This window comes from Ceratotherium simum, chromosome X (assembly GCF_057802395.1).
Source record: "Ceratotherium simum simum isolate JZ-2026a chromosome X, ASM5780239v1, whole genome shotgun sequence".
NCBI classification, from domain to species: Eukaryota; Metazoa; Chordata; class Mammalia; order Perissodactyla; family Rhinocerotidae; genus Ceratotherium; species Ceratotherium simum.
Window position 1 is genome coordinate 14,443,102 of NC_141940.1, and position 27,301 is coordinate 14,470,402.

Here is a 27,301-nt window from a genome sequence, read left to right on the forward strand (position 1 = left end):
CCCAAGCTTTTATTCATTCAGTGTGCAACAAAAGGAGAAGGTTGAGTAAGACAGCTATGATAGGGATTGGGGCAAGGAGGGAAATTGACATGGACATATACTAGCCATGTAAGCATGTAGTTTGGATCACTTGCTATTCATTTACTAGCCATAACTCTTCCAGCGAATGAGTAGTAGTAGTTGACTTCTGGAAAAACAACACAGTGTACATATATTATCTAAGGGAGCAGAACTCCTCAAATGTGTTTCCATTGGACCTTTGGACTGTACAAGATGGTGTTTGTGGCAGAACTTATTCTTCCTAGTTACATTTTTCTTAGATGGATACTAAAGTGAGTGTGTATTCCCTATGTAACTCTTCCAAATATAATAAATTTCAAAACACTTTATTCTAAAAATGGAAAATATCTTACATAGATAGAGCAACATTCAAATAAAATCTATGCCATAGCATACTTCTAGGAAGGACACTCCAAATCATTGGCTAGTGTAAATTTATTTATTTATTTGTGTGTGAGGAAGATCAGCCCTGAGCTAACATCCATGCTAATCCTCCTCTTTTTGCTGAGGAAGACTGGCTCTGAGCTAACATCTATTGCCAATCCTCCTCCTTTTTTTCTTCCCCAAAGCCCCAGTAGATAGTTGTATGTCATAGTTGCACATCCTTCTAGTTGCTGTATGTGGGACGCGGCCTCAGCATGGCCGGAAAAATGGTGCGTCGGTGCGCACCCGGGATCCGAACCCGGGCCACCAGTAGCGGAGCGCGCGCACTTAACCGCTAAGCCACGGGGCCGGCCCCTTGGCTAGTGTAAATTATTTAAACAAAATATACAGGTAGATTAAAAAAAAGATTATGAGGCTGTTATCACTTATTCACAATCCACAAGGTTTTCAGGGAAGGCTATAGCATTTCACTTTTAAAGGAGTGGGTTCTAACAATGGTTTCCTTTTACAAATTAAATTGGAAATCCAGGTAAATTTTATTTCCTCTGCCCAATGTCTAGTGTGATACCTTTGTTTAAACATGAATACGCCAAACATGCATCAAATTAGTAAAAGTATATGGCTTATGAAAACAAGAAGAAAGGTTAAATTTATAATGTCCGTTTTATACTTCATTTTAAAAAAATCACTTTATGGGACATTTTTGGCTCATTGATTTAGAAGGTATTAATGTGATGGTGAAGATCCGTCATTCATTTTTTTCAAGCCATTACTCATGTCTTTCACATTTCAGAAGGATTAGAGAGATAAGAAGACCAACTTTCAAGATTATATAAGATTGATAGAAAAAGCAAGTTGGCATTTCACCATCAGCTTGAGTTAAGATCCTATATTTTGACTTATATCATTGAGGTGTGATGTGGGCCAATTTCTTTCAATTTGACGTATTTGTCAGAATATGCAGGAGATGAGGGTTTACTCACACTTTAAAAAATAACATCCTCTTTAAAGACAATTTTGAGAAAGAAATCAAGCTGTAATTATGTGGCCTTTTAGAAATAATATTCATCATCCCGTAACTTGTAAATGAGAAAGATCAGTATCATTCTTTCCGTTATATAAATTATGAAACCCAAGGCTCAAAGCATTTGCTAAACTTTAATAAGGGTCTTAGTTAAATCAGTGACAGAGCCAAAGGTCCCTCCCTGCTAGAACTCCTTGATCTAAAAGAACATAACTGGACTTATATAAGCTACTCTAGATACTTGAATTGAACATTTTTCAGACTAACTGGAAAGTTATTTCCTGTAATACTTTATAAGACTGATTATTCTCCTATACCGATAAATTGCATTCAAATTTGTTGTCATTGTAACTTTTGAATTATCTACCTAGCCAAAATAAATCAAAAAAATTAATTTGAAAAGTACAATTAGAATAATTGGATTAGCTAGTTGCTTTCATTTTAAGCATCCATACAAAAGGAAACGTAGTTTCAAGGATTAGTTTCTCTCATGCTGTGTAGCCTTGTTGATAGCTGTTGTAGTGATGGCAATTTCTGTTAGTAATTGCTGGTTGTATTTGCTCACACCTTTCTTTAAAGGAAACTTGTCTGTTTTGACAGGCTCACATTTTTTGCTCATTCTGAAAATTACTTGGGAAAATTACTTGAGTGCGGAAAATTTACTTGTCCCTCTCTCTTAGAAAAAACATCCCTCCCTGCTGAACACAAATATTGTAGTCCTGGTGAAATCTAACTGCTCAACTTCACTAGTCTGTTTTGTCTCAGTGAGGTTTTGTAATTACAAGTGGGAGCTTATTTTACAGTCTCCACTTTCACAACTGATCCTCAAGAAAAGGAAACAACCAGTTAGGCATAATAAATATTTCACTATCAGCTTGGACATGGTCACTTTAAAAATCTGAAGCAAATCAGTAAGGCAAGCTCTTCATTAGAATCTTCTGCTGTCTTATATAGTAATTGAAGAAGAAACAGAATCATCAAAGACCTATATAATCAAATATTTCAGGGTGTGATTTGTGGCATCAGTGCAGTAATAATATGGGGGTTGGTTGTTTCTTCCAGCAGGTAAAGTACTGGGAAATAAAGTGAATTTCTGTTGTGGTTTACCTTTATGACTAGGCCTTCATAAAGCCCAGTCATCAGTAAAGGATTTGGTTTCTTTAAGCATATAGTCACAGCCATAAAGTGAAAAATTGAGATAATAAAAAGTAGGCAGTGTAGTTCCAGCATCACATGTAATATCATTGTATAACATTGAGTCAAAATTTTTAAATAATATTTTCAAATAGATTATGAATACCCAGGTGATTTGAGGCAAAAGCTCCCAATGTTGGCTTTTTGAAGTACAGGTGAATGGCCATCTTTAAATGCTTGTGCTGGTATGAAGTGAGTGATTGCTAGAGAGATATCTGTGTTTGGTTCTAATAAGATCATTGACGAGCGAAGAGTGATTAATGTTATTTTAATAGTAGATGCCGTCACATAGACACCTAATATGTATGTTAGTGGCTTTAGTGGGTAGTGTTTATTCAGGATAAATGAGACCCGAGGGAATCAAAATTAAAACTAAAGATTCAACTAAATCTTTTCATTTGTTTCCAAGAATCTAGTGCAGTACTCTGCCCATAGGCAATCAATTAACATATGCCAATTAATTAACTTTTTTTTGCTAAGATTGATTTGCTATGATTCCTAAAGAACAAGGCTTCAGGGGCTGGCCCCGTGGCTTAGCAGTTAAGTGCACGCACTCCGGTGCTGGCGGCCCGGGTTCAGATCCCTGGTGTGCACCAACGCACTGCTTCTCTGGCCATGCTGAGGCCACGTCCCACATACAGCAACTAGAAGGATGTGCAGCTGTGACATACAACTATCTACTGGGGCTTTGGGGGAAAAATAAAAAATAAAAAATAAATTAAAAAAAAAAGAACAAGGCTTCATTTAAGGGGAACAATATAAAGTCCTCATTTTACCTATAATTGAGCTCAGCGTGTACAGGGGTGATCTATGAAGTGCTATCCTTTCTGAAAAGCTTCAGTAGGGGTCATTAAGTACAAGGGATTATTCCATTGAACACTCTCTGTCAGAATGAGGAAGTTAGGTCTTAACAATCTTGCAGCTAGCACTTTATTCCTTTCTGTATATGGCATTTCCATGGTGAGGATGCCTCACAATGTTCCCAAATTGGGATTTCCCAGCCATCTGTGTTTTCCTGGACATTGTGTCTATTTTCCAAGGTTTAGAAGAGTCTCTGCCTATCATTTGTTTTACATTTTAGTAGTATCAACATAGAGGATTGAAAAGGAGGCTGTGTTTCCCTCTGCCTTTATTATTTATTTATTTATTTATTTCACCATTTTTACCCTTCAGCATTAAGCTAGTGACCTACTAGCATCTGCCAGAAGATTTGCTAGTGTTAGACCCACATGCTTCTGGTGATTGGCAATGTGGAATAGCTGTCCCAAGTCTTGTCATTCACGAGCTGTCATAAGAACCCCAGGATGTTGTGCTCTACTCCTCCAACAAGCTCAGTTGAACTCCTTGCCAACCAAGAGATAGTGCCACAGGGTGGTTCTGGTTCTCAGTTCCCATCAGCTCTTAGAAGCCACTACAGCCTAGAGAAAGCCATCTTAGAAAACTTTCCAAAGCACATCTGCTATTTTCCCTCCCAACACCTATGGGATTTATATATGATATTCCATCCTATTCCGTAGGATGAGTTATCTTGAGCCCTGTGCACATTACTGATGTACTGCGAGTGTTCAGTAAATGTCAGCCGTTTCTATGATCAAATATCCATTATCATGGCTGAGCCTCTGTAGTGGCCCTCAGGATAAAATAGCTGTGAAACCCGGGTCTAGGATGCTCTTAGCAAGCAGCAGCTCCTCCTCTGACTAGATAGCTGTGTGTTCTCAAAAATCCCATAGTACACTATTATTACTCCTACTTCAGTACACATCTTGCCACACAGTACTTGCAGTTCTCTCTCCTGTGTCTTTAGCCAGATTGTAAACTCTGAAGAAGAAAATAGCTATGTCTTGTCCACTGCTGTATCCGTCGTGCTTAGCATAGTGTCTGAACTTTTCATGCATGTAGTAGGTGTTCACTAATTGCTGAATGAATGAATGAAATGTCCTAGTATCATAGGTACTGAATGACTTGCACAGAGTGAGAGTGGTCCCCAAAGAAGGTGTGCATTCTCCAGTTACATCCCAAAACATAGGGTTAGCATAATCAACATATGTACTATGAATACATGCAAAGCATTAATATTAGCAATTATGCTCCAAATATTAACCTCAGGTTGAATGCAACATAATAATCACACTTAGATATTAATTACAAATCCTTTGATTGGATAATAAATAACTATCCTTTCATCATCATTATGCAATATCATTACTGATGAGCTAAAATCTGCTTAGGTTAGTAGCCCCTAAAAGGAACTTTCCCTCTTAAGTAACCGTCACCCACACCCATCAACTGTGGTAGCCCCTCCTTAGCACATCTTAACCCTCTCTCACTTTTCACTTTTTTCCACCTATTTTTGATAGTCTCACCAAATTACACACCTAGTCTCAGCTCCTCGTTTTCCTTTAGTTAATAAGATGCTGAATGTTTCTTGCTCCTTTTTTATCTTTACTCCTATTCTTTTCATAACAGCTTCCTATAGTATATATATTTCCATCCATCCAAGCAATAATCTACTAATTGCCCGATACTTGACAAATACAGTCCCTGCCTTCTTTGAGCTTATAGTCAAATGGAAGAAACAGACTTTGAACTGCTAAGTACAATCAACGGCCTACGCAAGGTCTCGTTTTTACTAATATCTGACCACTACCAGATGAAGACTACCATGAATGGATTACTGTTGCAGAGCAGCATTCTAAAAGTATTTTTAGATGTGGGCATTCACAAAGCAACAAGAAAGGCCTAGGGACTAGGAGGTAGACAAGAAGGAGGTGCACTAGAAGAGACGCTTTTTTAGTAGTCACTATCCAAATATAAGCTCTTGAATTCATTGCCTGGCAACAGAGAAGCAGCTTCGCTCCTCAGAAGCTGAGAAAGAGCATCTCCAGAGAAATCCCTGGGGGATTTCTTAGCCAAATGTTTACAAACTATTGTTGAAATTCTTGAAGGTGGGGGATCCTAACCTATGCTCTAAGGACAACTGATTAAGGACAGAAAGAAAAACAGACTTTACCCAATAAATGAGTTCACAGAATTTCAGTACCTGCCACCAGCCCATTTTAAGAACCAAACGCCTACATCATCCACCCTGAAGCAGATTTGATGCTGACTGCAGGCACGAACTGATTGTCAGTCCTGCTCTAGTTTATCCACGGGAGTGAAATGACTTTGTTAACAGCCATCACTGCACCGATATTGTATTCAGGCACAAAGTAATTGTACTTAATACGAATGCAAATGTCCTACAATACTGCCATTTGTTCTTGAATTTAAAACATCTGCTGTAGAAAATTCTATTCCTTATTACGGGCTAGGCAGCCCTTTACAAATCTTAACCTATTTAATCCTCCCAACAACCCTATGAAGAAAGTACTACTATTTTCCCCATTTTAGATATGAGGAAACTAAGGCCAGAGGTGACAGTACTTGCCCAAAGTTACCCAGTTAGACAGACCTGGGTTCTAATTATTGCTCTAACACTTTCTGACTTTAAAACCTGTTCTCTCAACCAGTATGCAAAGTGGCCTTAATATAGAACATAAAATGAAGAAGGAAAGAGCATGCAGTACGACAGTTCTGGGCAGCTCTTTGCCATTAACCTTTAGTTAGGATTGTTTACCCACTTTTCCTTTTCCCAGTGTGTCAAAATCAAGAAGCCAAGACGTTTGATAGAAATGAGCGTATCTTAAATACCAGTTTTCATGAAAAGAACAACTAAAGGCCTAATATGCTTGTTGCCTTATTCTGTTTTATAAAGGTCCGGCATCTAGTGCATTAGTTTGTATCCAAAAGAGACTATCTTGCAGGGAATACCGCCAACCTCTTCATTACACCTAGATCAGGGCCCTGGACCTCTGCTACTGGCTAACCCATCCCAGGCATTTGGTTAGATACAGTTGCTTCGGAGTCCACTTACGAGCAAGGCACGTTGCAATGGAGTCCTGATGTACCCACTTGCCTCACGTAGTTGTGGTCATTCAGTGAGTGGAATAGTGGTACAGTTGGCACCTGTTGCTGTTGACAAAGTTAAATAAGTTTAGTTATGTCAAGTGTAATTCACAATTTAACCATTCTTTTTTCTTTCTCCTTCACTATGCTTCCTTTCAAATTATTCCTCAGAAAATATCTGAAGTGTGGCACTAAAGTGATTTTTCTATCCCATTGTACTTAATAGCAAGTTGTGGCATTTATTTCTTTTTTAACCTCCCTCTTTCTTTAAAAATCCTTATCTTTGTTTTGGTAAATTGAAGACAAAATGTGGTCCACAGCAAAGAAATGAGACATGAACCCCTCTACACTATGTATGTTCAGCCTGAGATGCCTGTGTTCTACACGGGACAATTTAAGCACAAGTCATATCAGGTGTTAAACCCCCATGAAAAACACATCAGAGTTAAGCACTAGGTCTTTGGCTAACCTCTTCCTGATTTTTTAATGTATTTTAATGAAATCATCAAAATAATAGCATCTTCTTTGGAAAGATGGATTCTTCATTTATTCTTTTGTTCAAGACAACAAACTGACATTTCTCATATGTTGAGAAGATTGCACTTTCAAATATTACTGAGATAAGCCCTTGAAATTTACTGGCCGTCAGGGTTTGCTGCTTTCAATGATTAATTACCTGTTGGCACACTTTTCAAAGGTATTCTCCTTAGCTATTTCCTTTCATCTTGACCTACCGTTTTTATGAATAGCCTTTCATGTATAGCTCAGAAGAGTATTAGTAAAGGCTCATTTTGTTTCTCTGGGTAGGGATGCTGGTGTATAATTATAATGCAGTTTGTAACCACAGTGAAAATGAAAGCCCCAATAACTGTACCTCATTAGGAGCCTAAATATCATTTTATGACAAATCTAGTTCTTTAATACTTATGCAAAGACCTTAATAATCTGGAATATTTTGTCCCTTCAATCTGTCAGCCCACTAGGATTTATCCATCTATTCCTTTAGCAAATTCGTATGGGATGAATACAGAGCTTGAGGCACTGTTCCAAATGCTGGAATAGAGCAATGAACAAAACATAACCCCTGTCCTCATGGAGCTTATGTTCTAGATGGGGTAAACAGACAGTAGATAAATAAAAAAAATAATAAACAATTTGCTTTGGCGAATAAACAGGCAGGGTTAGGGGGATAGAGCGTGTTGAGAGATAGGGGCAAATTACATATAGGGTGGTCAGGGAAAGTCTCTCTCTTAAGGTGGTGTTTGATGGACAAGTGGGAAGGGCCCGGGTGGATATCAGGAGGAAAAATATTCCAGACAGAGGTAGAAGCACATTCAAAGACGCTGAGGTGAGAATAAGATTGGCAAGGGGGGACAAGGTAGGAAGCCAGTGTGACTGACATAAAGTGAAAAAGAGGGCAAGTGATAGGTGAGAGCAGAGAAGTAGCCGGGATCGTATCACATATGCTCTTATCTTCCAAGGCAAGGACTTTGGTTTTGACTCTCAGTAAGATGGGAAGCCACTGGAGAGTGTTGAGTAGAGGAGCAACATGATTTGCCTTATGTTGTAGATTAATGTTTTACTGCAAGTATGGCTTTTATGGCACTAGTGGCCAGCTAACACAGTCAATTAGCGAATGCTATCAAAGAGTCCAGTCTCCCCCATCCCTCACTGATTTTGCTTTGTTCCACAGCTACAGAATGAACCTCAAACTTTAACCAAACATGGTGGGCATTTGCTCTGTGGGTCACAATGGAATTGACAAGAATGTGTAATTAGCTCAGACCATCCCATCCACACTACAAGGAGGGAAAAACGACTACATTCATTTAACTCAGCCATCAGCAGTGCAGGAAAAACAACTCCCACTAAAGTGAGTAAGTAGCCTCATCATAAACCAAAGGAAGCATATTATGCCTTAACTGATGGCTCAGTGGCCTTAAGGAAGTAATGCACCTTCCTAAGTACCTAATTTACTACCAGGCTGTGACTCAGGCTCAGGGGAAATCGAACCTATTATTGCTTACTCAAAATACAGTAAGTAACAGTGGATAAACATTGGGAGTATTTAGAAGAACAGAGAGTTAATGTTGCTAAGAAGACAAATATGTTATCTGTAGCAGTTCTCACACTGGCTTTGTGTGTATGTCTGTCCTCCAGTGACTGCTTGCTGTTTGCACACCCATCTTTTTGCTTTCTCATTGGAGTTGCACACGTAATTTGATGTGCTTGTGCAGAGTTCAACACCACAGTTCTAATGGCTTCACACCTGTTTAATTTGTCTCCTCCTGTTTCTTTCTAATGCTGGAAAATTAGCCAAGTCCCTGACAGTTGGTCATGGCCTATGGAGCCACCCCCAAAGCTATGAGGTTTGAAACTGTTAATGTTTGCTCGGAGTATCTGTACTGTCCTTTATTCTGGTCACTTAGCTTACAGCCCCTGTTCTTTCTTTTTTCCTATGATTTTCAGCAAATATCTGGCTTCTGTAAGCATTCTCTCAATAGATCGAAATTGCAGAAAATGTAACTTCAGTGACACCAAAGGGTGATTAAAGCATATTATTTCTGGTGATTGGAGTACTAGTAATCTCACCATGCAGGAAGGTGATTTAAAAATGGAGCCTCATTATCTTATAATGGCACATAGTGTACAGAATCACTTCTAGTTCACTATGGTTAAATTGAATCATGTTTGGCTAGTCATAGAATGTACGACATTTATGTTCTTTTAGGTACTATCAGAGTGGCAACTTTGGTCATTCTGTTGTGATTCTGAAGGATCTATTTTTAGATTTCAACATAAGCTATTTCCATTATACTCTTTACCTTGACCTAGGATAGTCATACTTTGCCAGAGAATGGTAAATGCTTAGCTGCTGCTGCTGATGACAGTAGAACACTTAGCTATAACAGATGAAATTACCAAATGAATTCTTTTGAATGGAATAAATGCTCAATCAGGTTATCCTAGTAGGAAGGTATTCATCCACAGCCAGTCAGTCTGTAGCTTGCTTGGCCACTGTAGATTATAGAACTCAGTTTGGGTCTGTTGTCTCTCACCGTAAGAACACAGTTTAGGGCACTGCATGAGTTCTGGCTGCAGCTCGAGAAGTGCTCTTTGGACAACTGTCTGAGGAAGGCAACCGCCATTCCCAAAGTGCTAAGCACCATGAGTGCCAGCATCTAGTTTAGGAAAGATAGTGCACATGATAGGCACTCAAGACATTTTTGTTGACTTGAATGAGTATAATCCCCACAAAATGGTATATAAAATAATCGGTCTTTGCAAGTCAACCAGAGATGATACTGCACCTCCTGCAAAACAAGAAACATGTAAAGAGGTTGTTCAGAGAAGCTCGGACTCACGAGGCAAATCATGCATTGTGATTCTGTCCACAAACCAGTTCCTTTCTGGGGCCAGAACTTTTACCTGCTTTACCTAGAGAACAATATAGAACAGCTAGACTCATCTGAAAATGTTTTGTTTGACATGAACCAGCACATGTAATGGAATGTTTTCTCTCCTTTCCTGAACACTTGGCGTTTGAGAGTCAACCAAAGAACAAGTCCATATCTCCTTTCTCCATTGGTGGGCTTCAGAGCAAAGAGAAAATGGATCCATGACAGGCGAAAGAGGGAAGAACTGGGTGTTGAACCCACCCAACCCTCTCCCTGGAGACATAATTTGGACAGAAAAGGAAAAGGTTGTCTGTCTGGTACACCCTGTCTCCCTCACCATCATCACCTTTCCGTCAACTGACTGTTTATTTAAGTCGGAAGTCAGCATTTAGCCAGTTCTGCCTGAAGCTAAGTGAGGGAGTTTAATTCTGAGGACTGTGGTTTCCCTGAAGGGCCATATCCTCTGTCTCTTGGGGGAGGAGTGCTGTTTGTACACTCCTGATGCTGAGGGATATAGTAGGCACCATCATATGGCAACATCCCAAATTTATTCTGAGATGTTAAAAAAAAAGAAGTAATCCAACTGCTGATGTGATTCATGAATAGATGATGCAACTTATGATGACATGATGATATGATTTATCATATACCGAACACGTGCTCTTAGAAGAACCTTTGTGCGGAATCAATATGAGCCATAAGACTAAATACAAATATATTGTGAACATTTAAAATTTTAGCCCCCTTATCTTTAAAGTAATATATACAGCATATTTGCCAGTATAGATTTTTCATCACCAGCCATCTGGTAAAAATTAGTATGAGATAAATAATTTAGCTTCCTTCTGTTCAGATACAATTTCATTACCCTCTTCCTTGATGCTGTGAAAAGTCTTCAGAAATAATCAGTTGTAAAGTGCTTTTGTATTCCAGCCAAAGCTGAGCCTGGAGGTTTCTGATATGCTGACGTTTGACTCATTTTCCTCTGTATGCTGTGAAAAGAAGAGGTGCCAATTGTTAGCAAGTGGCCCCCAAAGAATTGCATACCTGGTGGCAGCCCCTTGCACAAGCACACTGCCTGTTAAATCACAGCGTGTGGAGCCATGACACGAGGCAGCTCAGATGTTCAAGAAGTCATTCTTTTGAATTAAAAAAAACAATAATGCAGAGCAGAAGAAAGAAACTTAGGAGAGAACAGTTAGATGTTCTCTGTGACCCAGTAATTCTCTCTAATCACAGTGAATATTCCAGCCTCTGAAGCTCAGTAATTGGTTTGGAGGAGATATTTTTCCATTCATAAGAAAAATCTCTGCTGCTTTTGGTCCTGGCCTTATTTCTCCAATCTGGCTTGCGTTGAAGAATTTTATACTAGAGTTGTAGGAGAACATGTGCAAGATTGTGGAGGGCCTTGAACACCAGACCAGGGAGTTTGGATTTTCTCCTGTAGGCAGCAGGGAGCCATTAAAAGATTTTGAACAGGAGGAATGTAAAAAATAGGACTTGATTTGGATGCATGTTTAGTATAAATGTGCAATGATAAGATATATTAAGGGAGTGTTATGGTTCTGTTCACAGCATGAATATAACTGGAGAATTCATCTCTACTAGCTGTCTAGTTCAGCTTTTGTGGCATGCAAATTTTCAGGGCCAGCTGTGTAAGAGCTTGATGGTAAAAGAACAAAGTAAGAATTGATAATGTGAATATAATTGTAAAGAGAGGGATTTTTAGTGATCAAGATCATTGGTAACACAGAAGAATAATCATTTTAAAGGGGGACTCTAGAATTATTTGTTATTTCGTTTGAGTTCTTTGAAACTACTTCGATGCTATATAATTTAAGTTTTAAGTGTTCCCTGCAGGGATAATTTATGCATCTTGCATTCTCATGCAAATGTCTTAACAGTCTACACTGTTGAAAATGAATGCTGGAAATTATTCCAAATAGGTCATGGTTGTGCAAAGCTTATGAAGTATTAATCATTTTCATATATTCTCATAGTTTATATTATATTCTTGCAGTCTGTTTTCAACTATGGTAATACGTAGGTAACAAATATGTGGAAATTTAAATTGCATATTTTGATAAAGAACTGTAATTTGCCTATTTCAAAATTTAATGTCATCGAAACCCTTTTTAAAAAATTAATATAAAAATGCCACAGTATTTCAGGAAATACAGAACGAACCAAATTTAATTTAAACTAAGCTACTGAAAGCTCATTTATGAATTGTAGCTGGATGCTTGATCTAGATACTCCCGTAAAACACTGCGTTTTTAGAATTCAGGCTTCACCGCAGTGGTTTCTACATAACCATAATATAAGGTGATGATGATAATAAACGACCTCACAGTTGACAGCAGCTTGGTTTAAATAGGGGGCCATTGTCTTGTTTACTGCGACATCTAAGCATTACATTTCTCTTATGAAATATAATTCACTTTATGATAGCGACATTCATATTTCAAAGTGTCTTATTTTAATGAACTTACACAGGACTTCTCCACACTAATCATGAGTTTCTCAAGAGACTTGGATTTCCTTTTTTTTCCCTTCAGAGATGAATGTGCGTTACACTAAGGAAAATCTCCAGGAAGAAATAGGTTTACTCCTCTCTCTGTCAGGCTCCTGTATAGATAGTAATGTACAGAAGAACATAACCTGCCCTGGGTGGCCTCTCAGATTTTACCCTGAGCTCTCAGCACAGCTGGGAGTTTGGACAGGAAATAGAGATTTTCTCCAACAGATGAGAGAGATAACTTACTTTTTTACCTTCCCCATTAAACCTTTGGGCGGGGGACGGGGCAGTGGGATGGCAGGCATTTCTCAAAGGCCACAGGATTATAGACTTAGGAAAAACAAATCATCACATTTACTTTCTTTGTTTTTACCTCTTGTTGTCTTTCTCTCTTTGCACCCGCCTCCCGCCGTCTCTCTGTCTGTTTCTCTCTATCTCAAGCAGACATGCACACATACATGCACGCACACACACGCGCATGCACACACACACACACACACACAAGTCTGATTAGGTTCATTTATGTTTCTCCTTACCTACTACCCACATCTGCACCTAAAGAGGCAGAAGACTAGTTTCAGTAAATGTGCTCTGGGATCACTCCTTAAAACTCCCAGCGTAGGGAGAAGGTCACTGGAAAGAAAAAAAAAGCCCAAATATGCTAAAATTCAGTCATGAACATTTTGCAATAGAAGAATGAACTTTTCATGGCATGATCTAGGAGAATGTTAAATTGACACATTTACATAAGATAAATGGAGAGCTGCCTGGCATGGTGGAGAAAGCAGTGGGCCGGCAGCTGGCGAGCTTGGCTTGTACTCCATGTTAAAGCTCTTTCTTCCCTCTGCAACCCAGGACCAGTTAGGAAACGTCTTAGAGATCAGGTTGCCTTAAAATAAGGGCCTCCCACATGTCAACACCAGCTACCTTAAACCCATTCCAGCTTCCTCTAGAAGGAGCTGCTTCCTTGTGCTGAATTCATTCTCTAGCAGAAAGTGTGAAAGCCAGGTCCAGTGTATTAGCATCTTTGGTTCCATTTCTTCAACTGTAAAAAAAAAAGCTCTTTGGAGAGGGAAAAAAAAGGTCTACCAAAATCATTATAATCATTACCTTTGTTATCATCATCAGTATTAAACTGTCCCTTACTTGAATGCCATAACTGTTTGAGCAGTTGTAGAAAACTTTAAAAGTAGGCACTGCTTAAACATAAGGTTCTATTAGATTTTTCATTATTGTTGTTATTAGTAACCTACATTATGAAAGTAGAACTAGCAACAGTGGTTTAGAACAAAAGAAGTGAAATAATAATGTTTTACTTTTTGTGGCATAATAATTAAACTAGATGTGTAAATGTCATTTTGCCCATTAAGACTGGGTTATTGCACAAATCTCTTTAATATCGTGTGGGTTCACTAATACACATTATAGTAGTTCAAATTTTAGAATCTTAGGATATGTTAAGCCCCAAATTAAAAGCTCATGGATTGTTACCCTTGAAAAGGAATCACTACTGAAAACAATTCTCACACATACAGTTAATGTGTAACAGGAACCCCTCTCGGAAATGGAAAGGTGCTTCTCTACTCCATTTTCATCAACAAGCACTAGTTTTCATAACAGTTTCAAGTTGGGAGTGGGGTGGGGGATGCTGCATTTTCTTATAGATCACACAAACTGAGATGTAAGGCAAGGGAAGGGGTCCCATAGTCAATAAGCACTTACGCCTAGCTAGCTGCTTTCCATGCCCTCTATGATCTTCCCTAGGAGGCTCATGGTGCTGTTCTCCTCTTACAGATGCAAGGTTAGAACACAGGTAAATTGCCCGAAGTCAGAAATCTGGAAAGTGGAAGAGGCAGGTTTGAACAGAGCTCTTCGGTGTTCCAAGAGGCAGGGCGCTCAAATAGGAGGAAGGGCTGAACCTTCAGGCAATGTTGGAACTGTACTTTTAGAAGAGAATTGACATCGCAGCTATTGTCTGCACAGTAACTACCATTTGGGTGAAAAGGCACACTTGCAATTGAGTTTATAAAGAAATGACTTGTTGGGGCCGGCCCTGTGGCATAGTGGTTAAGTGAGCGCGCTCCGCTAATGTCGGCCCCGGTTCAGATCCCGGGCGCGCACCCACGCACCGCTTTGTCAGGCCATGCTGTGGCGGCGTCCCACATAAAGTGGAGGAAGATCGGCATGGATGTTAGCTCAGGGCCAGTCTTCCTCCGCAAAAAAAGAGGAGGCTTGGCATGGATGTTAGCTCAGGGCTGATCTTCCTCACACACACAAAAAAAGAAATGACTTGTTAAGGGCTTCTTTCCCGTGGTTTTCTCACTTGTGAGGTGGGAGGACTCCTCTCTCAAGCAAGAGGGATGTAGATCCACTCTGAAGTTATTACAGAGAGCTGCTATCAAGATTAAATCAGATCATTATATATGCAAAGGGGCCTCCCACAGTGCTAGGCACACAGTAGGCTCTTAGGAAGTAGTAGTTTAGAATGAATTCTTCCATTTGAGTCTTAAATTAGTGAATTGACTTACCCCATTTAGACTTGTGGTGACTGTCACAAGTATCGTCTCATTCGCTCCTTTGAAGGGGCAAATGAGAGTAGAAATGCACTCTCTTCATAGAAAGATGACTCTCTTTACAACTTCCTATTCTCAGAAGTAATTTGCAGATGTAATGTGATGTGGCAGTCCAACAACCCTCTGTGACACCTTTCTCATCCTTGGTTTATAGATGAGTCCTTTGCACCTTGACCTGTGATTCCTGGTTTTGTGGTTTGCAGTGGAAAGCACGCATTAGTGACTTCCATTTGAGCAGTTGCTGTTGTCTAGCACTGTTTTCTTACCTGTTCGAGAGAAAAGATAAGAAGTCTCCTTTGAAAGTCTTTGAAGTAGACTCGTGGTTATTGTAAATGACTCTCTTCTACAGAGGCAGGCCCTATCAAATTTAACACAACAGCTGTCCAACACGAATCAAAATTACAATCCTCAAAATTGCCTGAAGTACTAGAACATGCTATGCAACACACCTTGGTATGATTTTATTTTTAATAGGCCACCCACCTTGCCAGAGTTTTTTCAGTTGGACTACGGAGAAAGAACCTTTCTCCTTTGCATGACAGTTTGTTGCATCTCTGTGAAAAGTTTTCAGAGTTCCTAGCCTTTGAATTTTCAGACAGGAACTTGCAACAGCTATTTAAAAAGATACAACCAACTAAGCTTATTCTCTCGCTGACTACAAATACTTCCGAAGTCATTTTCTTACAGGTGGATTTAGATCCCACTCTGAAGTTATTACACAGAAAAATACTGCCACAGATTAGAAAGCATCATAGTAGTAACAGAGAATATTTATCCAGTGGGCACAAATTAATTCCAGTAACCAGCCAAAAGACAGGAAAGTTTATTTTTAGAAATTATATCTGATATTTGATTCCCTTTTCAAAACACATAGGTCAGCCTTGCTATAAGAAAGCCAACATCCAGAGTTAATATACATGATAGACAAAAAAGTTTTAAGCAGTTATTCACTTTAGAGAAGTGTTCCTCACTTGAAAAAAAATAATTTTCCACATATTTTTGTTAAACAGTAAGATTTAATCTAGTAAGATTTAAAAAATAATGTGATGGTCACAGTCTCTCTGCAACATATCTTATGTAAGATCAAGTACATCTTCTACTACCTAATTGGATTGCCTAAACAATCTGTTTTCTTCTGCAAGCTTTGGGTCAGACTAACACTGTCTTGGGCCAGTTACACAGCCTTGGAGGCATGTGGCCCATCCCTCTCCTTTGTCACAAATCTCAACAAGTTACTTTCATTTCAAAATGTATTTGCTGACCAGGTTTGGAACTGAGTGAGGCCTTTGGATCATGTAATTTTAATATCATGACAAAAATATCTTGTCTTAGGCTCTGTAAGGGAGGCATTATTTTTTGTTTTGTCTCCTGCTTTTTTCTAGCTTATTTCAGTGTGTTTTATAAAACAAATTGCTTTGTAAGATTTGGCAGCCTGAGTACTCCATTGCATGAGACCGCTTTACAGAAATACATGAAAATGCAGAACAAGCCAATACAAAGGACTAAATGAACTCGGGGCCTAAAATATGGTCATATGTGCATCCCAATTCTGTTTTAAACAGGCTATTGGTTGACAAACTCCTTAATGTTTTTGTTTTTTCATTTTTGTTTGTGAAGCATTGAGGAGAAAAAGCAATACTGTGCTAGCCTATTTCACAGGGTCAGCATAGGGTAAATTAAAATATCTATTAAATATCATGCTATATAAAAATGCTACCAAGAAACTTCGTTGTAACCATAGGAAGGAAGTTAGTCCATGTGCATATTCTTAATTATAATTTGCGGTTCTTTACAAATGGTTGCTAATTTACATGTGTTCTTTTAAGTCATTCTGTTGCATGGTGTTTCATGAAGCCCGTTTTTAAGCACTTTGCTTCTTTAGCGCTGTGGCTTACAGCACTGCAGCCTTTTCAGCCGACTGCAGACAGAAAGGAAAAATGAAGGGAGGCAAAACAATTTTCTGGGAATCAAGCTTAGAGGAGAACACAAAATACAAAGTGTAATTCACGTGCAGCCCTAATTTGGGCCAGAATTTTTATCTTCCATGTTAATAAAACACATATAGGTAGACCCTTTCTTTGTAAGTTGATGCCATAGTGAAAAAGAATTTTGAAAAGAAAAGAGAATTTATTCATTTTGCCCGGGGTTTCCTGGGCATGTATTATCAGAAGTAATCCCACATTTCATGTTTATGGAGCTTTGCAATTTTCAGAGCTGCTTTCACATACATCATCTCATTGGATCCTCTTACAACAATCCAGTAAGGTCAGCAGGACTGCTAGGTTTTTTCTCCCATTTTCCAAAAATCAAGCTACTAGAATTTAATTGACATGTTTAGCTATTTGCAGATCCAAAGACCAAGAGTGGAAGTTTAATGCCTATATCTTGGTTAACAGGAAATCTCTTTATTCTTGCAGCTTAAGCATTGTTTTGTCTTCATTATTCCTTCTTCTCTTCCTCCCTTTCCCCCTCCCTCCCTCCCTCTTCAGTTTTTTAAATTGAATTTCTCTGTAGGCTGCTTTCCTCCTCCTATCACCCACTCTCTGCTCTCGCAAGCAAGTTCTGACTTGTCAGTCTCTACTCCAAAACCAGCCCTCTCTTCCTATAGTGCCACATTGAACCCTTGTTTGGATCTGTACAAGGTAACTTCCAAGTTCTCTTCATATGACATTCCATTCTTTCCTTTATTTAGTTCATCAGATGTGTATTGATCATTGACTCTAAGCCAGGCCTTATGCTAGGAGCTGCCCTCAAGTATCTCACAGTCCAGAGGATATTTGAGTGAACAAACGATACTCTGTTTATCATGAATTAGTAATTTTGCTTAGCTACACTGCACTGGGTGAGTATTGATTCTCTCTTCTCCAACCTCTCCCTTCCCGTGCTTTGATCTTAGTAATAATGAAGTTCATTCACATCAAATATACCCTAGGAAAGAACATCAAAGTTGTGAATATAATAATTAATCTTGAATTTTGAAATCACAGATAGTGGAGAAGGCTGTATAGAAAATATAGGTAGTTATGGTGTCACCCCCATGGGTATGACGTATATTTTAAAATTCTATTTTTTTATTTCTAACAGAGTTGAAAATCTAGTTTTAATATGCATATTTTTTCATTAGGCTGGAGAATAATTGGCACACACAAGTCAGACCTGCTTAAATAACCTGCTAACTTTAAATCTAGAAAATTAATTGTCATCAGAATATGGCTCAGAATTAGAAGAGTGACCTTTGCTATTGGTAGTAATTGTTAAATTAATTGGAGCATCACACTACTGAAAATGTGGCCAGAAGAGAAGAGGGAGAAGAGAACAAAGTGAGAGGATTAAAGAGAGAGAGATTAGTTATGATATGTTTATAGAACCTGCTGAAAAGAGGAAATCATGTTTTACTAGGTTCCTTTTTCAGAGTTTCTTTAAATGCCCACTCATATATCTATAAACTGTTTTTGTTTCTGTGTTCTATGATGCCTGCTTTACAAACCTTATGTGTAAATAAAACAAAATGTATTGAGAAACATTATCGTACACCAGGATGCGTGCACTTGGCCTAGCATATACATAGGTGAAAGGTTATACTTGCTGTGCCGTGCTGTGATTGCAGGCTTTGGTCAACGGTCTAGGGGCTTAGCGTTGCCATTTTATCTATGGACAATATACATGGCAATCCTCAAAACTTCCCATCCTACTGAGATACAGACTCAAATGAAACACTGCCACCCTATCAGTGGTACCATAGCTGAAAATACAAAAGCAGGGGGAAAAGAGTATGAAAAATCTGCTATTAAGGCCTATGTTTGCCAAGTTACTTCTTTTAATCAGGAAGGCATTTAGTCGTGGTGTGTGTTTTGGTATTGTAGATGTGTTTAGGGCACTGAGATGACATAATTAATGTACAGATAGTTTTTAGCTCTCACCTTTTTGGTTATGGCTACTGAGGATGTCGCTGCACATCACCTGCTGAGGGACATGGCCCTTACTTGGCTTCCTTCAGGGAAGCCCCCATCACAGCTCATGCTTCCTCTGACCTGGCTGCAGCTCCAGGAGGCCAGAGAGGTAGTGCACCCCTCTGTACTTTGCCCTTGGTGCCAGGGGCAACACAGGGCATTGTTGCTTCTTCTGACTCTAATAGAGAATAGCAAGTTACAAAATCCAAAGCCTTTTGTGCTGGAACAAAGGTATTTTCTGGCACACCATTGGATCTGGGAGTTATTTGCATATAACCAATATTACTGACTGTGTTAATGCCTTCTTCACTTGCCTCTCAAAGTCTGTGTGGAGGTCTAATAGGCCTTGATAAGGGAAGCTGACTGCCATTCGTGACTGTAAGTATTCTCCAATATGTTCTATTGACCTGATCTTGAGGGTTTCAAATGTTTTCTTCTTGTCAGTGATATTTCAACCTCCAAAGAACTGTTTTCCCCTTAATAGTGAGTAAATTGGTAAAAAGAAGTATTAGATTTTTCTCCTTGATCTGCTTGTTCTGCAAATGTATATTCTTCATTCCTTGCCCCAATCATGATCATTATAACTAACTGGTATGGATTCCTTAGATAAAAAGATTCAATATTCACTGAGAAAAAACTAACCTTGAACTTTAAGGGGAATAGAGATAATAATATAGAAGAGAGATTTTAGAGACAGATTGATTATTTCATGAACTAAAAAGACGTTATTCCTCTGAAAAATATAAATATGCAAGAGAGGTAAACAACTCTGACGAGAAATCAATGCATAAAATGTTATAAGATATAAAGCACCTTTTCTTTTGCAGCCATGCCGAGTAATTTCTTAGTGGCTGTGCAGGGAACACTTGACATCTTTTTAATTCGTTCATTCATTTATTATGATAGCAGATATTTATCTAATGCATATTAAATGCAGAGCACAGTGACTACTGCCTCTGTTTAGTGCCTACTATGTGTCAAGGCCACTATGTTACCTTTATAAAGAGCTCTAATAATTGTCTCCAGGACAATCAAAGGAGATTGATTCCTCACCATATGTCTACCTGCTGTCCTCTGAATAGGGCTTCCCTGGTTAAGGTCAAATCCAATTTCTATTATTTATATGAATCACTGCTGAGACATAGAGAGATACAACTGCACCCCTCTTCCCTTTGGTGGCCCTTCCCGTGTTGGGTGGGATGTTCACATTTTTCCACATTTGATAAAAATCAAGCCTCTTCTGCCTACTCCTTCCAACACTGGATAAAATGACAGTGTCACACACAGAGAACAGAACACTCCTTTGGTTGCTTCAATATTCTTTTTTTGGCCTCATTTTCCTCCCTCTCTACTGAGTTTTGGAGTCCAAATTTAGTGGTGATGACTAAGAAATTGCCAGGATGTGACAGAGCATTCAGTTCATTGAGTCCTTCCTTGCCATTTTCCGATAGTTGTAACAATTACCAAGTTTTTCCTCCTGATGTCGTAGGTGCCAGTATCTGAGTAGTATCTGTTATTCTTAACAGATACTAAGCCACGCATGCAGGATCTGCCCATGCAGTGACAGCCTCCTTCTACATACAACTGATTTCCTTACATAGCGTTAAGGAAATTCCCTGCAGACTTTATTGGTTGACATTTCTGTATCCTGGAATTTCCAATACTTAAATCTGAATCCCTGAAATTCAAATCCTATAAACAATAATTGAATGGTCTGCTGTGTGTTGCTAGGCAATATGACCAGTTATTTATGAGAGTGGGAGATGGATTCAGAAGTAAGACAAGTCCCCTGCCATCTGGAGCCAATCGAGCATATGCCTGAGTCACAGGACCGAGCTAGACATGTAGATAGAGATCATGGGAGCACAAATATGAATGTAATCACTTCTGACTGGGGGAGATCATATGTGATTCCAGAGGCAGTCACATGTGAGCTAGACCTTGAGGGATGAGAGGAAAGCCAGTAGGTAGAGAGATAGAAGAATGACATTCTAAACAAAGGACATTAATGGCCTCTGTAAAGGCACAAAGGCACACATGATTCTGTGGTAGAGGATGAGACTGAAGGCCTGGTAGTGACTGAATTATGAACAATTTTAAATGCCACATCAAGTTGTCGTTTTGACTGTAGGCAAGGCAAAACTATCAAAAGTTCCTGAGGAAGAGAACTTTGTTTTAGGAGCGAAATCTCCCAGCAGATGGGGAGAGACCAGCCAGGAGGTTATTACAGCAGGCCAGAGGAAAGGTAATAAGGGTGCAAATGAGAGCAGTGGCAATGGGAATGGAAGGTAAAGATCATGGACTGGAGAGCATGTGAATGAGCTTCAAGGTCCCCTGAGGTTTTAAGTGTGAGCAGTTGCCCGGGTGATGGACTCTAGTTACTGAGACAGAGGACTCAGAAGTGAAGGTGAGAGGAACTGTGGCTCTATGCTTCAAATACTATTCTTCCCCCTTCTCTGCTTTGAATTCCTATCCATCCTTCAAGGCTCAGCTAAAATAACACCCTCTCTGTGAGGCCCACCCCTCCCCAGTCCCCCAATCAGAATTAAGTCAGACTTCCTCTGTTCTCATACAACACCTCCTTTATGCCTCCCTTTCTGTACTTGATGGCAGCACACCCTGTATCCAGGTCATTTAGGTACATGTCTGACTTCTGCAAATACATGGTAAGCTTTCCGACGTCACGTCTTATTTACCTATGAATTTTTAGTACCACCTGAGCATATAATAGATTGTCATAAAATGTGTATAAATGAATGAATGAATGCTGCTGTCACACAAGATGTGAAATGCAGCCTTTTTTTGGGACGTGCCTTAGAGCACAGAGTGATCCCATCTCATCGTTTTGTAGTCAGTCATACAGTATGTTTATGTGGCTAAACAGTATCACTCGCCTTGATCGTATATGTTATTCACCATATTTATTTTCAGATGATTTCTGACTCTTTATGAAAGTAAAACCCACTGGCCAAGAATGAAATTTTTTTTCCAAATGGTGATTTAGTTTCCAAAGAATTTCAGCACCACTTCATACAATTGTCCTTATCACTAGAGAAATGTGGAGACCTTTAGTCAAATTTCTTTGTAAGCATACCTTGGCTTTCCCTATGTAGAGAATCCTACAAAGAGGAGTTTTCACAGCCCATAAATAGAACACTTTGGTTCCTACCATGTGATAATTGCCTTAGGAGTACATTTCTTCTTGAGTAGGTTGAATCTGTGTGAATCTTCTGAGGATCTATCAAGTGTACCCCTAGGCTGAAATAACCCCCAAAGATGACTACAGTCTGTGCAGTCTCAAGGGCAGATGGGGGGAATCAGTGAGATTACTGAGTGAAACAGATTTTTTGTGGATTTCCAGAAAAGAAAAGAAAATTGTTCAATTGTTTAACTTTCAGAGAAAGGCTGCCTCTTTTGAGGACTCTGTCCCTCTCTTTGCTGAAGTGACTCTCTGAGAGCATTTCAGGTCCTGTTGGTCAGATAGCGTACATTGCTTAGAATGAGATCTAATATGAAAATGAAGGAAAATAGGACCATGGAGGCATTGTTCAGAAAAGACTGGTGTCCAGAAAGTATGCAATATTTTTACAAAGTATTTTTTTAGGGTTTTATCAAAAGTCATTCCTCATAACGTCTTAGCAAATTAGCAAAACACTAATGGCTTCCTTGGTGCCACTGTCACATGTAGCTCGGTTCTCATTTTTCTTATCTTCAACTCCAAGTGGATCCTCGGCTACTCTATGGATTACTTAGAGATTCAAATCTGCTGTTCATTTCATTTTGCTCACAATTGACCATTTTTAATAGCGATTTATTGCATACACACGCATACACAAAACTTGAAAGAAGGCTTTCTGTTTTTGTTTTTGTTTTTTCTGAAACAGTCTGTTGGGTCAGGAACCCTTCATTTGTGTGGGCAAGTGCAAAGAAACCATGGCCAAGTACGTGGAAGAAAATCACATTCCAGGGTTCAAAGTCTCCTTGGCTGCTCTCTCATGTCTGCTTGTAGAATTACTGTAAATTCCTTGTTTCTGTATTGATTTGCTTGTAAATGTTACTGTAAGGCAAGGATGGGGTGAGGGAGGGAAGTTCTTTTCTTTTTTAAGTCAAGGTCCAATGATCTAAAAAAAAAATCGATTTGGTTTACCTAAAAGTAAAAGGTAGCCTTTCTTTGTAGCATCCCTTTAGAAATATAGGCAGCCAGCATTATAACGTTGTAACAGAGATTTCAGCCTTGGGAAATTGAAAATTATAGTATATAGTAACTGCAGAATCTATGAAAATTAAGTACAAGGACCAAATGTTTATTTTCTCATATTTAGTCCTGAGGGGCACAAAGCTCCATGTGACTGCTTTATGCTTGTCTTTTTGATCTTTGGTTCTTGTATTTGTCCAGTATACTACACTTTTGTGGCTGGTTCTAGTTTTTCCATGACCTTATTACAAAGAGAGCTAATCATTGATCAATAGCACTTGCACTTAGGGCTTTTTCTAAAGCATCACGTGAAACGTTATATATAGTATTGTCTTCCAATGATGATAGTTTATGCTATTAAAATAGAACACGGGTCATACATGCTTTAACCAAGTATGTCCTCAACACCTGAAGGGCAATACCACATGGTTCTCCATGAAATTCATTCTATAAATATTGAGGTTTTGTTTATTAACTTTTCTTGCAGGAACATTTCACACCTGAGTGCAAATTCAAAGAATCAGTGTTTGAGAATTATTACGTGACATATTCATCGATGATATACCGTCAGCAGCAGTCAGGCCGAGGGTGGTATCTGGGTCTGAACAAAGAAGGAGAAATCATGAAAGGAAACCACGTGAAGAAGAACAAGCCTGCAGCCCACTTTCTGCCCAAACCACTTAAAGGTAACCTTGATATCTTAGGAGCTCTGGATTCAATGAGTATCAGTATTTAAATCAGTCCTTTATCATGCTTTTGAAAGTGGAACATAATTCTACCACATTAAAGCACTTGTACAAAAATTTAGTAACATTTTACAACATTTAAAAACATGAAAGCATTGACAATAGTATCTAATCTCCTGATTTTAATTTTTCCATAGTAGGTCTCCGTAGAACCACACCTTACTTATGTGGAAGTAGCTTAATTGCTAACTCAGGACAGCCAAGAACCTGAAATTATGCCACAGTGGTCCCTGGGCAGAAACACAGTTGCTAAAATGTGTGCACACTTAACACTTATTAGAAAGCTCCTTGGGGCTGGCCTCGTGGCTTAGCGGTTAAGTGCACACGCTCCGCTACTGGTGGCCTGGGTTAGGATCCCGGGCGAGCACCGACGCACCGCTTCTCCGGCCATGCTGAGGCCGCGTCCCACATACAGCAACTAGAAGGATGTGCAACTATGACATACAACTATCTACTGGGGCTTTGGGGAAAAAAAGGGAGGAGGATTGGCAATAGACGTTAGCTCAGAGCTGGTCTTCCTCAGCAAAAAGAGGAGGATTAGCATGGATGTTAGCTCAGGGCTGATCTTCCTCACAAAAAAAAAAAAAAAAAGAAAGCTCCTTGGGCCCTCTTTAAGGACCTAACAATATCGTCCCAACAATTTCATTCATATTTTTGTTTTCCATTCAGTTTTAGCCAATTAGTAGCACATTAGAAAGGGTGAGGGATAGGAATGGGCTGCAGAAGATAGGGATGTTAGAAGTAGTAACACATGGTGGGGGAAAGAGAGAAAATACAGGCGAAACAGAGCAAGACCTTCAAGAGGTTACTAACCAGGGGTTAGAATAAGGGTTTAGAGTAGGGGCAGACTGCCCAATCAAGTCACCAATGCACTGCTTAACAGCACATTTTCAGGAGCCAGACTACTTGGATTCAGATCTCAGGTTCACCCTTTACTAACCGGGTGGCCTTGGGCAGATTATTGATCTGTGTGTGCCTCAAGTTCTTCATCTGTAAAATATGGATAAGAGTACCTCCGTTATAGGATGCCTATGTAGGTTAAATGAAATAATGCATGTGAAGCACTTAGAACAGTATATAGCACATTATAAGTGCTCCGTTAAGTGTAAGCTAGCACTGTTATTTACAGCACAACAGTAATGATATTTACATTTATTGCATTAAGAATTGTGCTAATATTTAGACTCTTAGAGAGTTGCATTTTAAAGTATGATAGAAATCAGTATTTTAAAATGTTTTACATTTTAATATTTGGCTTACACAGCATGATGTAGATCATATTTAAACTTCTAAGAGCTTTATTAAATGCACTTTTCATTAATGCTCTCATATACAAACCATAAGTGATGGAAATTAGGCATTAGAATTCTTTACACACTACTGCACCAAGACTAGATTTTGCTTAATCTGATCCAGTCCACTCTCTAGCGAGTCCTTGAAAGCAGCATTTTTCATGTTTGGCTTAAAGCATGGAAGCCTAGCAACCAGAAGAAAAGTTGAGGGCCAGTGAGCTGTGCCCATATCAAGGCCTTTCACACCATCTTTCTGTGCTTTTCAGTGGCCATGTACAAGGAGCCGTCACTGCACGATCTCACGGAGTTCTCCCGATCTGGAAGCGGGACTCCAACCAAGAGCAGAAGTGTCTCCGGCGTGCTGAATGGAGGCAAATCCATGAGCCACAATGAATCAACGTAGCCAGTGAGGGCAAAACAAGGGCTCTGTAACAGAACCTTACCTCCAGGTGCTGTTGAATTCTTCTAGCAGTCCTTCACCCAAAAGTTCAAATTTGTCAATGATGTTTACCAACAAACAGGCAGAATTCACTATTCTATCTGCCATTAAACCTTCTTATCATCCATACTAAAGCCCCATAATTTAGATTGAGCTTGTGCAGAAGAATGCCAAGCATTATCAATGAACCAAATCTGGGAGAAGGACTGCCCAATTTTCTCATGATCTCATCGATGCTTTGGGGATGACAAACCAAAAACATTTCACAGCACTAACGCTGATAAAAATTTGTTCTCCAACCAAGAAAATTTAAAAGACCACAATTGCTCTTCAAAAACAAAAAACAAAACAAAACAAAATTAACTGCTTAAATGTTTTGTAGGGGCAAACAAAATTATGTGAACTGTGTTGTTTTCTTGGCTTAATGTTTTCTATCTACGCTTGATTCAAATGTATTATTTCCTTTGGTATAGTGCAACTTTATGATTTCTGAAATTCAATGGTTCTATTAACTCTGTGTCACTTAATCCAAATCAACCAAATTCAGGGTTGAATCTGAATTGGCATCTCAGGCTCAAGGTAACAGTGTTCTTGTGATTTTACCAATTTTTTTTTAGATTTGTAGTATTCTGGTCAAGTTCTTGTGCTGTACTTTGTGCATAGAAATTGAGTTGTTTTGTCAACCCCAGTCAGTAAAGATTACTTTAAAAAACAAAGATTATCCTCAAGTGTAGATTTCTCTTAATTCCATTTGTGTTATCATGTTAAACTATTGTTGTGGCTTCTTGTGTAAAGACAGGAACTGTGGAACTGTGATGTTGTCTTTTGTGTTGTTAAATAAGAAATGTCTTATCTGTATATGTATGAGTCCTCCTGTCATTGTATTTGGCACGTGAATATTGTGTACAAGGAAATGTTAAGACTGGTTACCCCTAAACAACATATACTTATACTTGCTTCTGGAAAAGTGTTTAAGACTTAGCTAGGTTTCCATTTAGATCTTTATATCTGTTGCATGGAAGAAAGTTGGAATCTTGGCATAGAGTTGCATGATATGTAAGATTTTGTGCATTAATAATTGTTAAAATCTGTGTTCCAAACGTGGACATAGCATGTACAGGCAGTTTTCTGTCCTGTGCACAAAAAAGTAAAAAAAAAAGTTGTTTAATATTTGTTGTTGTATACCCAAATACGCACCGAATAAACTCTTTATATTCATTCAAAGAAAAATCCTTCAACATATTTATTCGGTGTCCATTATGTGCCAATAACTGTCATAGAAACGGGAGTTAAACATTGAATTATGTGCATAAGGTCACTACCCTCAGATTATCTCCAGTCTAGAGATTCATATTAACGTGAACACTCTGAAGTGTAGTTATTGTACTAATTATTGTACTTGGACTTCAGATTGGAACAGCAGAATTCTCCTTCCCATTCAGTAATCGAATTGTACAAATGAGACCTATGTTCGAGTATTCCCTCTGCCATTCACACTGTCATTTCCCCTCTCTGTTGCTCATTTCTTTTGGTAGAGGGAAGACACAGGACTAAATATCTAAAGTCCTTTCCACCTCTGAGAG

The 27,301-nt window shown here is 39.0% G+C and overlaps 1 protein-coding gene across 3 annotated transcripts in view; it reads left to right on the plus strand.

The window, feature by feature from the left end:
- FGF13 (fibroblast growth factor 13) overlaps positions 1 to 26,948 on the plus strand; it is a 471,100-nt gene extending 444,152 nt beyond the window's left edge. For all 3 annotated transcript variants that reach the window (XM_087427321.1, XM_087427322.1, XM_004441640.3), the window contains 2 exons: positions 23,729 to 23,927; positions 25,546 to 26,948. In XM_087427321.1, the coding sequence (XP_087283447.1) occupies positions 23,729 to 23,927; positions 25,546 to 25,682 (336 nt within the window). In that variant the 3' untranslated portion in view covers positions 25,683 to 26,948. The remainder of the gene's footprint in view (positions 1 to 23,728; positions 23,928 to 25,545) is intronic.
- The last annotated feature ends 353 nt before the right edge of the window (positions 26,949 to 27,301 follow it).